This window comes from Scomber scombrus, chromosome 18 (assembly GCF_963691925.1).
Source record: "Scomber scombrus chromosome 18, fScoSco1.1, whole genome shotgun sequence".
Taxonomy (NCBI): domain Eukaryota; kingdom Metazoa; phylum Chordata; class Actinopteri; order Scombriformes; family Scombridae; genus Scomber; species Scomber scombrus.
Genome location: NC_084987.1, coordinates 19,565,015 through 19,576,813, shown reverse-complemented (window position 1 = coordinate 19,576,813; position 11,799 = coordinate 19,565,015). Strand labels below are relative to the sequence as shown.

At 38.1% G+C, this 11,799-nt stretch overlaps 2 protein-coding genes across 3 annotated transcripts; both read right to left on the bottom strand.

Annotated features, from left to right (window-relative positions):
- Nucleotides 1-441: 441 nt before the first annotated feature.
- Nucleotides 442-5,919, bottom strand: slc25a17 (solute carrier family 25 member 17). Of its 2 annotated transcripts, none has more exons than XM_062438883.1 (9): nucleotides 5,743-5,919; nucleotides 5,220-5,280; nucleotides 5,058-5,124; nucleotides 4,527-4,678; nucleotides 4,033-4,149; nucleotides 3,783-3,931; nucleotides 2,774-2,869; nucleotides 2,480-2,565; nucleotides 442-1,797 (listed from the first exon to the last, which is right to left on the bottom strand). In XM_062438883.1, exons 1-9 carry the CDS (start codon nucleotides 5,797-5,799, stop codon nucleotides 1,644-1,646), a joined length of 939 nt encoding a protein of 312 aa, XP_062294867.1. In that variant the 5' UTR covers nucleotides 5,800-5,919; the 3' UTR covers nucleotides 442-1,643. The 2 variants fall into 2 exon arrangements, with proteins under 2 accessions (XP_062294867.1, XP_062294868.1); XM_062438884.1 differs by having other exon boundaries at nucleotides 2,774-2,851; nucleotides 3,837-3,931.
- A 1,997-nt stretch (nucleotides 5,920-7,916) lies between these two features.
- On the bottom strand, nucleotides 7,917-11,456 carry rpusd1 (RNA pseudouridine synthase domain containing 1). The gene is made up of 6 exons (XM_062438978.1): nucleotides 11,365-11,456; nucleotides 10,184-10,407; nucleotides 9,867-9,990; nucleotides 9,644-9,746; nucleotides 9,169-9,270; nucleotides 7,917-8,946 (listed from the first exon to the last, which is right to left on the bottom strand). The coding sequence occupies exons 2-6, from the start codon at nucleotides 10,372-10,374 to the stop codon at nucleotides 8,534-8,536; spliced, it is 933 nt and encodes a 310-aa protein (XP_062294962.1). The 5' UTR covers nucleotides 10,375-10,407; nucleotides 11,365-11,456; the 3' UTR covers nucleotides 7,917-8,533.
- Nucleotides 11,457-11,799: the final 343 nt, after the last annotated feature.

The following is an 11,799-nucleotide window of genomic DNA, read 5'->3' as shown; positions in this document are numbered from 1 at the left end:
GTCTGTCCTGCTGATAAGAAGCACTTTGAGAAATATTAACATGTGCTTTTAAGTCCAAGAAAGTATATGACGAATAAAATAAACAGAAATAAAGATGTTTTGGGTTGCAAATATGTTAAGATTAGGAGAGAACAACATTTGATGTATACTTTCATTGAATGGTGCAGTGGGGAAGATTTTGTGACATCTAGTGGTGAGGTTGTAGATTGCTACCACCTGAAAAAAACACTCAAATTCCTTTTGCAGTTGTATATGCTGTAATTTACGACGGTGTATTAGGGCCATATATGTTTACAAAAAATGCTGAACTGGAGGGGGGTGGGGGGGGGGGTTATATTTCGAGGAAAACAACTCTGAGAATTTCTGAGATTAAACTCACACATTTGCCAGAAAACAACTCACAAACTTGCCAGAAAAAACTCACAAATTTGCCAAAAAAAACTCATTTTTTTAATGTCAAATTAATCTCAGAAATTCTGATTTTTTTTCTCGAAATAAGTTTCAGTTTTACACATCAAATTTCCAAGTTGGACAATAAACCAGTCAGGATGCATATATGCCAGTGTGAAATGGTATAAACATTTTATACTATGCTGCCTTGATTTGAAACCAGGTGATGAGTTCATTTATATGTAACAGAGAATATCTACATATTTCATTTCATTGGAACAGAAACTCAGAGGTGTGCTGCCCTTAACCTGATTGGCAGATTGCCATGAAAAGTAACTTGAGTATGTTTTACTCCTTTAATGAACACTGTGTGATGTACAGCACTGCCAGTGGGACGCACGAAACTTGAGGCTTACCAACTTAAATCCTTACTCTTTTACGGTTTCCTTTGACAAAGATATTATGGTTTAAGAGTTCTGCTTGCCATTGGCCCAAACTCACCTCCAGACAGATTCCCACATTTGTATTTGTCTGTGTTTAGCTCTTTAAAGCAGTATACAACTGTACTTTAACATGCCCCACTGGCTGAGAAAAGTCTTTGTTTGGATCTAGATGTCACTTAGAAATAAAATAATAATAAAGAACAAAGCATGGTTAAAATGTCAGACAGCAACATAACTAGTTGTTCCTGTTATATGGCAATTTGTGATTACAAGGCTTTATTCCAATGGTGCAATGGATTCCTTTTTGAATGGTTATAAGTCTTCTATACATGGTGAATCTCTTTCAAGCAACTTTTTATCTGATCAAAAGCTTACAAGTATCAGAGGGATGTACAAACAGAGATTTCTTGATTGTTTCTTGTTTGTCTTGTCTTGTTCTTGTTAAAACAAGATGTTGGATCAAGATATAAGTGGGCTCATTCTAAACTATTAACCAATGGGATTTATCAGTTACAGACAGAGGTGTTTTATTAGTTGATGTTTTTCGCAGGATGAGGTCACCATTAAATATTTACAGTTTTGTGAAAGTGGTTTCCAGGAAGTTTAGTTTAGTTTTAGTAGGATCCCCATTAGCTGCAGCCTTGTTGAAGCTATTCTTCCTGGGGTCCGACCATAAGCATAAAAGAACACAATGAATACGAACTATAACAAACACAACATAAAGTAAAGAGAAAAACAAAAAAACAAAGAAACAAAGCAGGAAGTGCTTTGATGTAGTCAAGTGTCCATGGTTGTGAAATATCTTGCTAGCTAGCGTTTCTTGTAGTGGTTGTTGGTCAGTCCCATGACTCTGAAGGTGCTGCTGGCAATCTTCTCATAGAGAAGGAACATGAGGGCAGCAGTCAGCACTGTCTGCAGCAGCTTGGCCTCCAGGCCTTTAAACAGACCCAACAAACCATACTTCCTGCAGCAGAAAACCAGGGTTAAAACATAAGCATCAATATGTGAAAGAGAATAATTATTGCAATCATGCAGCTTGTAAATCATGTATTGTCTTTATGCACACACAACAAACTAAAAGACCTGCACCATTATTTTATACAAAGACAATCTTCAGACTGCAGGAAAATCTGATTTTTTTCCTTCCAATTAGTTTTTTAAGTTTGAATGTCCACTTACTTGAAGGTGACCAGGCTAGATTTGTAGTGCACGCATTGTTAACTAATTATTTTTTTCAGTGGTTTCTGTTGTAACTAGAAAAGCATACAGTATTTACATGTGCTAACCAGCATCACAGTTTTTCATACTGTATAGTCAAACTGCTGGCCAGTTCAATAATGTAGTTGTCCTCTCTACTTTTTCATAGCAATATCTCTGTTTCAAAATGAACGATTTAATGATTTAACCTGCAGTTCAGTCTGCAGATTGCATAAAAGCAAGTCTGTTTTTAATGTGGATATGACAAAACCAGATTACTACAAGCTAATTGCAACTCAAACTGCGACAAGCATTCAGGTGATCATTTCAACATTGTACATTACATGTAAATAAAGGAACTTAGTTAAAAATATTTGAAAATCTAAATACATATCTGTGTCTGTGTGTGTGTATGAGAGTGAGAGTGAGAGAGAGAATTGTGCACCCACCTCATTCTATTGACCAGCAGACACTTGATTGTCCTCAGACTGGACAGCAGTTTTGACCTTTCTGTTGAGTCTCTGAACTGACCAAACTGTGGTAATAAAACAAATATGTCAAATTAAGCTCTTTTTTCTACATTTTTGGTAGAAGAATGATAAATTGGTGTAATATGTGCAACCAGTTCATTTCATTGTTACTGAATTGGGTCTGTGTTGGGGTCTTACTGTAATAATACATTTACAAAGTCTGAATTTTAACAAAACACATGTCTGTTACATAGACATACACACAAAACCCACCCTAAGAATGGACTGTATGGTCTGCAGCGGGTATGTGATGGTGGTGGCGACAGCTTTGGCAACTGCACCGATCATGAAGACCTCCGGAGATGAAAGCTTGGGAGAAGAAGAAAGAAACATCAAACTCTCTCATCTTTTAACCATCAGATTGCTTGTAACAACAAATGTATCCACCAGTAGACAGTAGACAACCAAAATGTCAAAATGGTGTGAAAATGTTCAGACACACAACCTCACCCTAATATGTCTGGTTACGACTGTTTCTACATTCCCTCTGACCTCCGCCTCAGCCTCACATGAATCATGTGAACAGAATTACCACGTCACATTTTGAGTGTCTACTCATCCAGATAATAGGATGACCTGAAGTAACACCTCTCCCTTACACTTCCACTGCAAGCACATTAGCGTTTTCATTTATATTATAACCATGATGTAGCAGTTTTGTTTCACTATAACATCACTGCATTATGTTTTAGTGTAAGACAGTTTTACAAGTTTTCAATGAGTCGAGAGCTATAGAAATAATGGAGGAGTGTTTGATGATGTGTATTTTTTATCCTTATTATTCAACACAAGTTTAACTAATTTTAGACTTAACTATATAGTTGATATTTTATGAAAATTGTGGTTCAAAATGTGTTTTCATGTTGCTTGTACTGTTACTGCCATCTTTAAATGATAACTACATCTGACGGATCACTGCTAAAAAGGTGTTCGTAAAAGTTATTTCATTTATGGATTTATTTTTTGGCTCAGTAATGCATTAGAAAAGCATGGGTAATGGATCATTAATAACATCAGAAATTATCAGTCAGAAGAAATGTCAACATGTATAAAAAAATGTTTTGATGACTAATAAAAATATGATATTTTAATTTTCAATTCAAAATGTTCTATTTTGGTCTGTATTTTAACAGCCATCATTCCTTCCTCTAACATCTTACGTGTCCTTCAAATGTTTGCATGTATACCCCTATCCCTCCCCCTCTCTCTCATTCTCACTCACCTCTCTGGGAACTCCTCTCCTTAGCTGCCTCTTCAGGCCTTCATAAATCATGAACTGGATGGCAGGATTCAGGACCAGCAGCAAGGACGGGAAGGTACCGTTCCACAGTGCTCCCACACCCTCATCACGAATGATCTGCGCAAATGCATCTGCATAGTATGCCACTTAATGTCAGATACTGTGTTTAATGCTGACTTATATCAATAACATAAAATAACATACGTATGAACATGAGACAATGACCATTTACCCAAAATGCCAGAGTAGTCGGTGGGGTGTATGTCTGCATTGCGGAACTTGGAGCCCTGAAGCTTCAGCCTGGTATTGACCACCCACAAAGGAGTCGTAACTAGTACATTTATGACACCTGGAGAGACACGGAGGCAGCTGAAAATCACACTATGACACAATTAATATGGCTGACGTTATTCACCTTGGCTGACATTATTATGACGTGCAGAAGTCTAGTGTTCAAATGAATTTACTCAGGCTGAATCACAAAGTGTGACTTTGACTGTATCATGGTTTGGAGATTGCAGGAGCACAAAGGAGTGTGAGAGTTAAGTTATTCTCTGTGGCTAAACATGGAGCATTACATACAATAGAAAGGAAAAAAATAGTAGCCACCCTGCTTAGTCATTAAAAAAAGGGAAGTGGAGTCAAATTCTACAGAGCGATAGAGATAGAGACTTGTTCCGAGTAAATAAAGCAAAGATTTAAGGATCTGGATAATGACGATCTCACCTGCCGCAATGCCTATGATTAAGTCAGTGGCCGGTGCTGACTTATGTCCCTTCAGCCAGTTGGCTTTCAAGCTGTGAAAGCAGTAGAAGTAGACAAAGTTGGAACAGCACAGGCTGCAGATGACAGGGAACCAGCCTCTGTATGGAGCTAATCTGCAGGGGGGCAGCAAACATACACAAAAAAAACAAAATCATTCTAACCTGAACATTTTTTGTGTAAGTACATTGAGAGCCACTAGAAACCAGAGTAAAATACCTTGTATACGTGAACATACTTGGCCAATAAAGCTGATTCTGATTTTAAATGCTTCAAATTTGGTGCTTTAATTGGCAATATTCAAATGACTCAGGCTTCACCGGGAGAGTAACATAGTCTCAGCTTCTACATAAAGTACCAAACAAAAGTTTGGACTCGCTTTCTCACAAACAGGAACAAGAAGGTGTGTCCAAACTTGTGACTGGTACAGTATATGAACTGACAAAGCTAACACACAAAATCAATAGGCTTAAATCTGGTCTTAATTTCACTCACAGTCCTTCCTCTTTGACAATTTCAGCTAGAATGGCTGGAGTTGATTTTGCCTTCCTCTGCTCATCCACTGCACACAAACAAGAGGCAGATTGTTTTAAATGATATCTTTACACTGATTACAATAATAGTTATAAATAAGACACAATTTCTCCCACTGCTTACCTTGAAGCCTGAGTCTGGCAGTATCAAGGGGGAAGAATACTGTCATGGCAGTCACACTTCCCTAAAAAAAAAAAAGGCTACAGTCAGGATTCAGTGGAAAGCAACATTTCATACAATGCAATTTGCTCCTTATGGAAGAAGTCTTACACCAAACACCATTTAAATATTTGACCATTTAAAGTGGAACGAGTGTTTATAGTACAGAAACACAAACTAGGAATAAATACATTGTATTACCTAAACTAGGATACAAGACTGCTCAATTCGGCAGGATTAATAGATTGATAGGTTATATGTAATATTAGATATTGCCGAACAGAAAGCTTGGTCTGAACTTCTCAGGATTTGCAGATCCAGAGTTCCAGAGTTTTATTTAGCATGAGGCGATATTAGGTATAAAACAATACAATGGAGTCTTGTTCGGCAGCTATAAAGCCAATAAGTACTAATTATAAACCGATAACTATTGCTGACATTACAACAAAAATACAGAAATGAATGTGAAGCCATTAAGTTAACTTACCACGGCTCCTGACACAGCATGAACCAAACTCTCATATGAGAAAACCTCGGAGCTCATTTTGACAGAATTACTTATCAATGTTATGTTTCGGACCTACTGCTCGACTACTATAAACCCGACGACCAATTATGAATCCAAAAAAAGTCAACTGTGTACGCCTCTTTCTGCTACTGGCTGATTATACCTTGCTTCCTTGTATCTGACTTGTAGACGTTTATCTGCAGGGCACGGGGGCATTATGGGTAATGTAGTCCTACTCACTCTACTCTTATGACGCTCGTTTGAATCAAAATTAAGAACATCAGTTCAGCATAAAAATAATAATTTCAGGATCAACCAAAGCAGGCAAACAAACCCGGTCAGTGTTTATGCAATTAGAAAAGAAAACAATGTCCATAGTTTCTGATAAAACTTTCTGCATTAAACCAGTGGCATTGTTGTTATCAAAGAGGATGTTGCTCAATCTACTGAGCACCATGGACAATACTTTCACCCTGTTGGTTCCTTTTTTGAATACATGGACACAGATGCATCTTAATGTATAACTTTGTTTTGGTAGTCCAATAATACAGTAAAATAGATGCACCTTTCTGTACATTTGGTTTTCATTTTCATTTTCAACATACTCACTGCACTGCACTGCACTGTGATTTGTGCTTCCTTAATCTTCCTTAATTTTATTTATTTCATAAAAAACTTTGTGCAACCACTATATTGGCCATAAAATGGTTCTTGGAACTTGCTTTCAGCTGTGCAGAAAAAAAACAAGCAAAGTTGGTGAGAAGTCAACTTTCTCCCTGAGAAGTAACAGGTGCTGGCCCTTGCATTTAGATATCAGTTAAATATATGCATGCAACTCCATTATGCCCAATCTACATCTGCTTTGCATATCAAAAAATGATTTCATTAAGTGTAATCTAACAGACTTTGAAAAATACATCTCAAAGATGCATTACTTGTAATTGGATTACTCCAATTACCCAAAAGTAATCTGATAACTCTCCCCAAAGTAAAGCTGTTATTTTGACTTGCCTGGCTGAGTTGATATATTGCTTTGGTTGATTTTGATAAATATCCTGAACCACCAGCTGTTTTTGCACCCTGTTATCATCATCATCATCACCACATACTTTTAACACCTTCAACGTTGTGAAAAAATCCCAACAGACCGGTGTCACCATATTGCCTCTGGAATGAGTTGGCTTATTTGCCCGAAACAGTACTGACAACAGAGCTCCTCTGTCTGCTATGCTTGTGTGCGGTGGTGTCTGTCAGATAGCTTCTTGTAAACGTCAGTTGACTTACTTGAATAAACAACACAAATACTAACTGCCATAAATTGGTTGTTGCCAGTAGTTGCCAGTGCATCATGTCCACCTTGCTAAAAGTACTGTAGTCTAATACAACAGTCCTGCAGTAAATTCTCACTTCATGAAGGTTATAATGTTCAGTTTTTGTTGAATCAGAGAGGCATTAAATCAACTGAATGGTCATTTTGGAGGCTGTTTGGAGCTGTGTTGTTCTCCTCACTGACATTGCACTTTGGTTCCAATTGGAAAGGCCGAACAGAAGGCATGTTTATCTTGCTGTGAGGGAAACAGACTGGGCCCAAAGACCACTGCGACCATTTGACATCATTACCCAGAATGCATTGCGACAATGGCAACCCACAAGTGAAAGGATGTTTTTCCAATGTTATGAAGAATTAAGACACAGCAAGTGTTATCATATCACACTTGTATATTTGATAACAATGTTAATGTAATAAAGCCTACAAGTCTCAATAGTTGGGGTTCCTCGTAACAGTTTTTAATATTTGCAGTCATGTGATATCTAAATAATTAGCTTTCTTGTTGGAAAGTAACCTGATTACCATAGTAATACAGCTGAAAGTTTAATGCTATTCAACTTAAATCTCACTTTATCTTTATGAAACCTTGTGACAATTGCATAGGATGCATAAGAACATATCCTACACTTGATCTTAGCCAAAACCTCCTCTTTAAAGTAGTGTGATGAATGTGTGATGAATGTGTCTGCTACACATAAAAATGCACCACCATGGGGATAAGGACTAACAAAAAATAGGTAATTAAGATGTAAACAGTTTGTATTTTTATATTTATCAGTGTGATTCAAAGTTGTAAAACAATAATTCATTGACAAGATCGAAGAAGTGGGTGAATACTTTTTATAGACATTGTATGTTACAATGCAAAAAACATACAGTACAGTCGGCATATGTGACAAAGCACATGGATTTAACAGCATTTTCACAGACAAAACACAGATCAACTTCTGCTGGTCAGGCACTCTTAGCAGTGACAACATTTTAATTAACCGAGTCAACAGACACTTAATAGAATAGACTTTTGACAAAAAATCCACGTATTAAAAATAATTTCACTTATTAAAGGGGAATGTGGGAGAGAAAAATCATCAACCAAATCCCCCCTATAAACATGAACTAGAGCAAGGCACTAATTTCTCAGCTTTTGCAGTGGAGCTACTTAGTGGTCAAGTGTAAAAGATTGGTGTAGTGGGCAGCTGCCACTGGTGTTAGCTTATTAAAAGAGCAGGAATCAAGATGTGCACATTTGTTTTTAAGGTTAATGTGTGTTTGTAATGTGTTTGTGAGGAAATGATGGTACTGGTCCACTTCCATGTATATGTATGCTATTTAAACGTAACACAGGTGTTCAGTGAGATGGAGCATGCATGTTCAATATGGCTGTCACAAGTAAACTGCTAAAATAAATTAAAATAAATAATATCATCCCACTGAACTCCATCAGTCTCCAGCCCATTCACTCAGCCACGCCTGACACTGCCTCCTCTGCTCCTCACTCTCCTCCTCAGTCCTCTGCTCCCGTCTTCCTTTCTTTCTCTCCTGCTCTCTTCTCACTCTCTCTCTCTCCTCCTCTTTCAGCTTCCTTTCCTCCTCCACCCTTCGCTCCATCAGGGCATCCACGGTGGCCTTCAGTGTCCGTAGTGAGCGCTGCGGGAGCCACTTGGGATCCACCGCGGAGAGGAAGGGGTCCCCAGCAGAGACGAGCAGGGGCTGGGGTTCCAGAGGGATGTGGAGAAGATGTGCATGCAGCATCATGCGGTAGGGGGAGTCGTCTGCTCCCGAGCTGTAGGTGAAGTCACCGACGATAGGGTGGCCTATTGCACGGCAATGGACCCTTAGCTGGTGGGTTCGGCCTGGGGGAAAAGATAGAAGAGAGGAGTCAGATAGGGAAAAAGAACGTTCATTTCCATAACAGGGTATCATGAGGTAAAGATAATACTTTATCCCAAGTATGTGTCCAGCACTATATACAATACAAAGAAAACACCATAACACCTTACATTTGCTAAATCATGTTTTGTGAATAAATCCTTTATTTCCCTTGTATGAAAAGAAAGACAAACTAGTGCTTTTACCAGTGAGTGGCTGCAGTAGCACTTTGGTAGCAGGGTCTCCATCATACAACCCAAACTCCAACACTGTCAGCTCAGTTTGGCAAGGTTTGGGGTTTTCACAACCTGTCGAAAGAAGGAAAATGAAAAAGAACTCTGTGGTGAACCTTTTGAAATGTAAAACGTATATCAGGTGTTTTTCTGTCCGGGAGGTTGACTTGAATGAAAAGGCAAGCAGTGTAAATAATCAAGTCAATCATTCCATGTCTGCATCATCCAGTACTCAATTATTAAGTTTCATCACTATTTATAACCTTGCTATTGGGTTGAAACCCACAAACACACACAAAAACGTATTTTGGGGTTAAAATTCAAAAACTGAAAACATCTACACTTGCAAAATTTAAAAATCTGGCTGTAGAGAGATATTGTTGCTTGCTTGATTTCTGTCCACACACTCAAACACACACAAGATACAGGAAAAGTCAGGTTCATGTACCCTCGGTTCCCTCAATACACATCATGTGTGTTTTGCCCTCTGAAGAATTCTTGCCAATGGCGAACTCCAAAGTTTGTTTCTCTTCTTCCACCCAGCCACGTAACTGTAAAGCAAAAGAAAATATTGGAACTTTACTTCTTTCCAGATGTTTTTAATCAGGCACAAGTGAAAGAAAATATTAATTATGCTGGTCATGTGAGTGTGTGTCACTGTGTTTGTGTACCAGGGCAAGGTAAGCCTTGGTGACGGTGCGGTCCTTAAAGCAGCGGTAGGCCCGGCCAGCAGCAGCCTTATTGAGGGCAACACAAAGAGCCCCACTGGTGGAGAAATCTAACTGATGACAAAATCTGATGGGAGGAGAGGAATATGATGAAAATAGAGATCATTATCTGTGGAGTCAAAACATTTTTACTCCACATTGGAATCTATAAATTGACCACAGGTGAGCCTACATCTAATTTCTTTCTCATAAATGGTTGTAAAAAAAAAAAAATACTGGTAGCATCTGTTAGTTGGGATGTAGCTATCTAAATTTCTAACCTGAATCCATAGTAGGTGCTGGGGTCAGCCAGCTGAGGGAAGCGGTCCCGAAGTTGTGCCTGCACTGTGTGTTTCTCGTACCACATCTTGCTATCGATGCGGATGTCCCAGTGCTTATCCACCACGATGTAGTCATCACTCTGGTACAGCACACGCAGGCTCTCCAGGCTGGCAGACTCTGTGGTCATCATGAACAGCAATGAATGGACACAACTGACACAACCCTGAAGAGAAGAAGATGGTTGTCACTGTTTTATCTTGTGGAGAGTAATTGAACACATTTTCATCAAGTGATAACTTTCATTCTGATAGAATCTCACAGTGAGATATTGTGTATTAAGTATAAATAATGTTAAAATGCTCCATTACTCACTTTCATGCTTTTAATAATTAAGCATTTATGTGCAAAATGTACTTAAAGTAACAAAAGAGAAGAATATTCATTGTGTTGAATGGCTCATTTCATACTACATTGTTTTGAAGATTATATTATTGTGTTATTATTACTGATGTCTTAATTGGTGTCTGAGTTTTTATCTTGTGCCGGTCAAAGTCACAGAGCTCATTTTACTTTACATACAGTTGGTTAGTTTAGTTTTAACAATGCAGTATATTTTGAACTGGTCATATTGATGGTTTATGGTTAGTTTTGTTTATAAAATGTGGATTTGCAGAACCAATAGTGTCAAATAAATACTGATAAGTACAATATTCTGTGGAATAGATTAGAATAGCAGCCTAAAATTCAAATACTCAAGTAGTGAGTGTAACGGTAGCAATAACCTATGAAATGAAGTGACTGAGAACAATAGTTATCGATGACAACATTGTTAAAGAGCCTCAACAACACTTATTAAAGTCACTGTCTTCACACATGCGCATATTCAGGACTGTGAGAGGAACAGGTGATTGGTCCTCAGTTAATTATCTGATTTCTTATTGTGAAAGTGACATCTGCCAAAAAAGTGTAATGCATACATGCCCTGAACTGACTTTACCCCAGCTATTCTGCTTCAAAATCGGGAGGAGAACTTTTTGGTTAAGTAGCATGCACTGGTTTGCTAGCAACTGTATGCTAACTCCATAACATATTTAACACTAGTTCTCTATTTCAGTCACAATACAGCGTCTATCTGGATAGTTATCTCAAGAATAATTTGTAGTATATTTTTCTGACGTACCGAAAGTGAACCTTAATTACATGAAAGCACAGATGTAAACAAAAGTGATGAAGACACACTGCGAAGCTTCCTCTTCTTCTTCTTTCTTTAATATGGCGGATAACTAACCAATGTGAAAGCTACATAGCGCCGCCTGCTGTGCTGGAGTGTAAAATATTATTTGGGAGTGTTATAAGAAGTAGGATTATTTTTTGTAGTTTTTTTTCTTTTGTTTTGTTTCTACCTCAGTCCAGATGTATGACTGTAAACTCTCCATATGGTTACCTCTGTTTGTCTCTCAACTAGAAAGTCCAAATGTGACTTTTCTGGGGTCATTTTGTGTCTGTGGTTTTCCTCTAGATCGGTAGTTCACCTGAAGCAGTGTCCTGTGGGACATTGTTTCATCCATTACTCATTGTCATCGCTTACTGGGACACATCATCATTAATGTTATTA

Coding starts and splice junctions, on each gene's coding strand:
- slc25a17 (XM_062438883.1), bottom strand. CDS start 5,799: ATGAGCTCCGAGGTTTTCTCATATGAGAGTTTGGTTCATGCTGTGTCA. Junction 5,281..5,742: donor ATGCTGTGTCAGGAGCCGTG/GTAAGTTAACTT, acceptor TTTTTTTTTTAG/GGAAGTGTGACTGCCATGAC. Junction 2,566..2,773: donor CCATACAGTCCATTCTTAGG/GTGGGTTTTGTG, acceptor TTATTACCACAG/TTTGGTCAGTTCAGAGACTC.
- rpusd1 (XM_062438978.1), bottom strand. CDS start 10,374: ATGATGACCACAGAGTCTGCCAGCCTGGAGAGCCTGCGTGTGCTGTAC. Junction 9,747..9,866: donor CCAAGGCTTACCTTGCCCTG/GTACACAAACAC, acceptor TTTGCTTTACAG/TTACGTGGCTGGGTGGAAGA. Junction 8,947..9,168: donor GCTACTGCAGCCACTCACTG/GTAAAAGCACTA, acceptor CTTTTCCCCCAG/GCCGAACCCACCAGCTAAGG.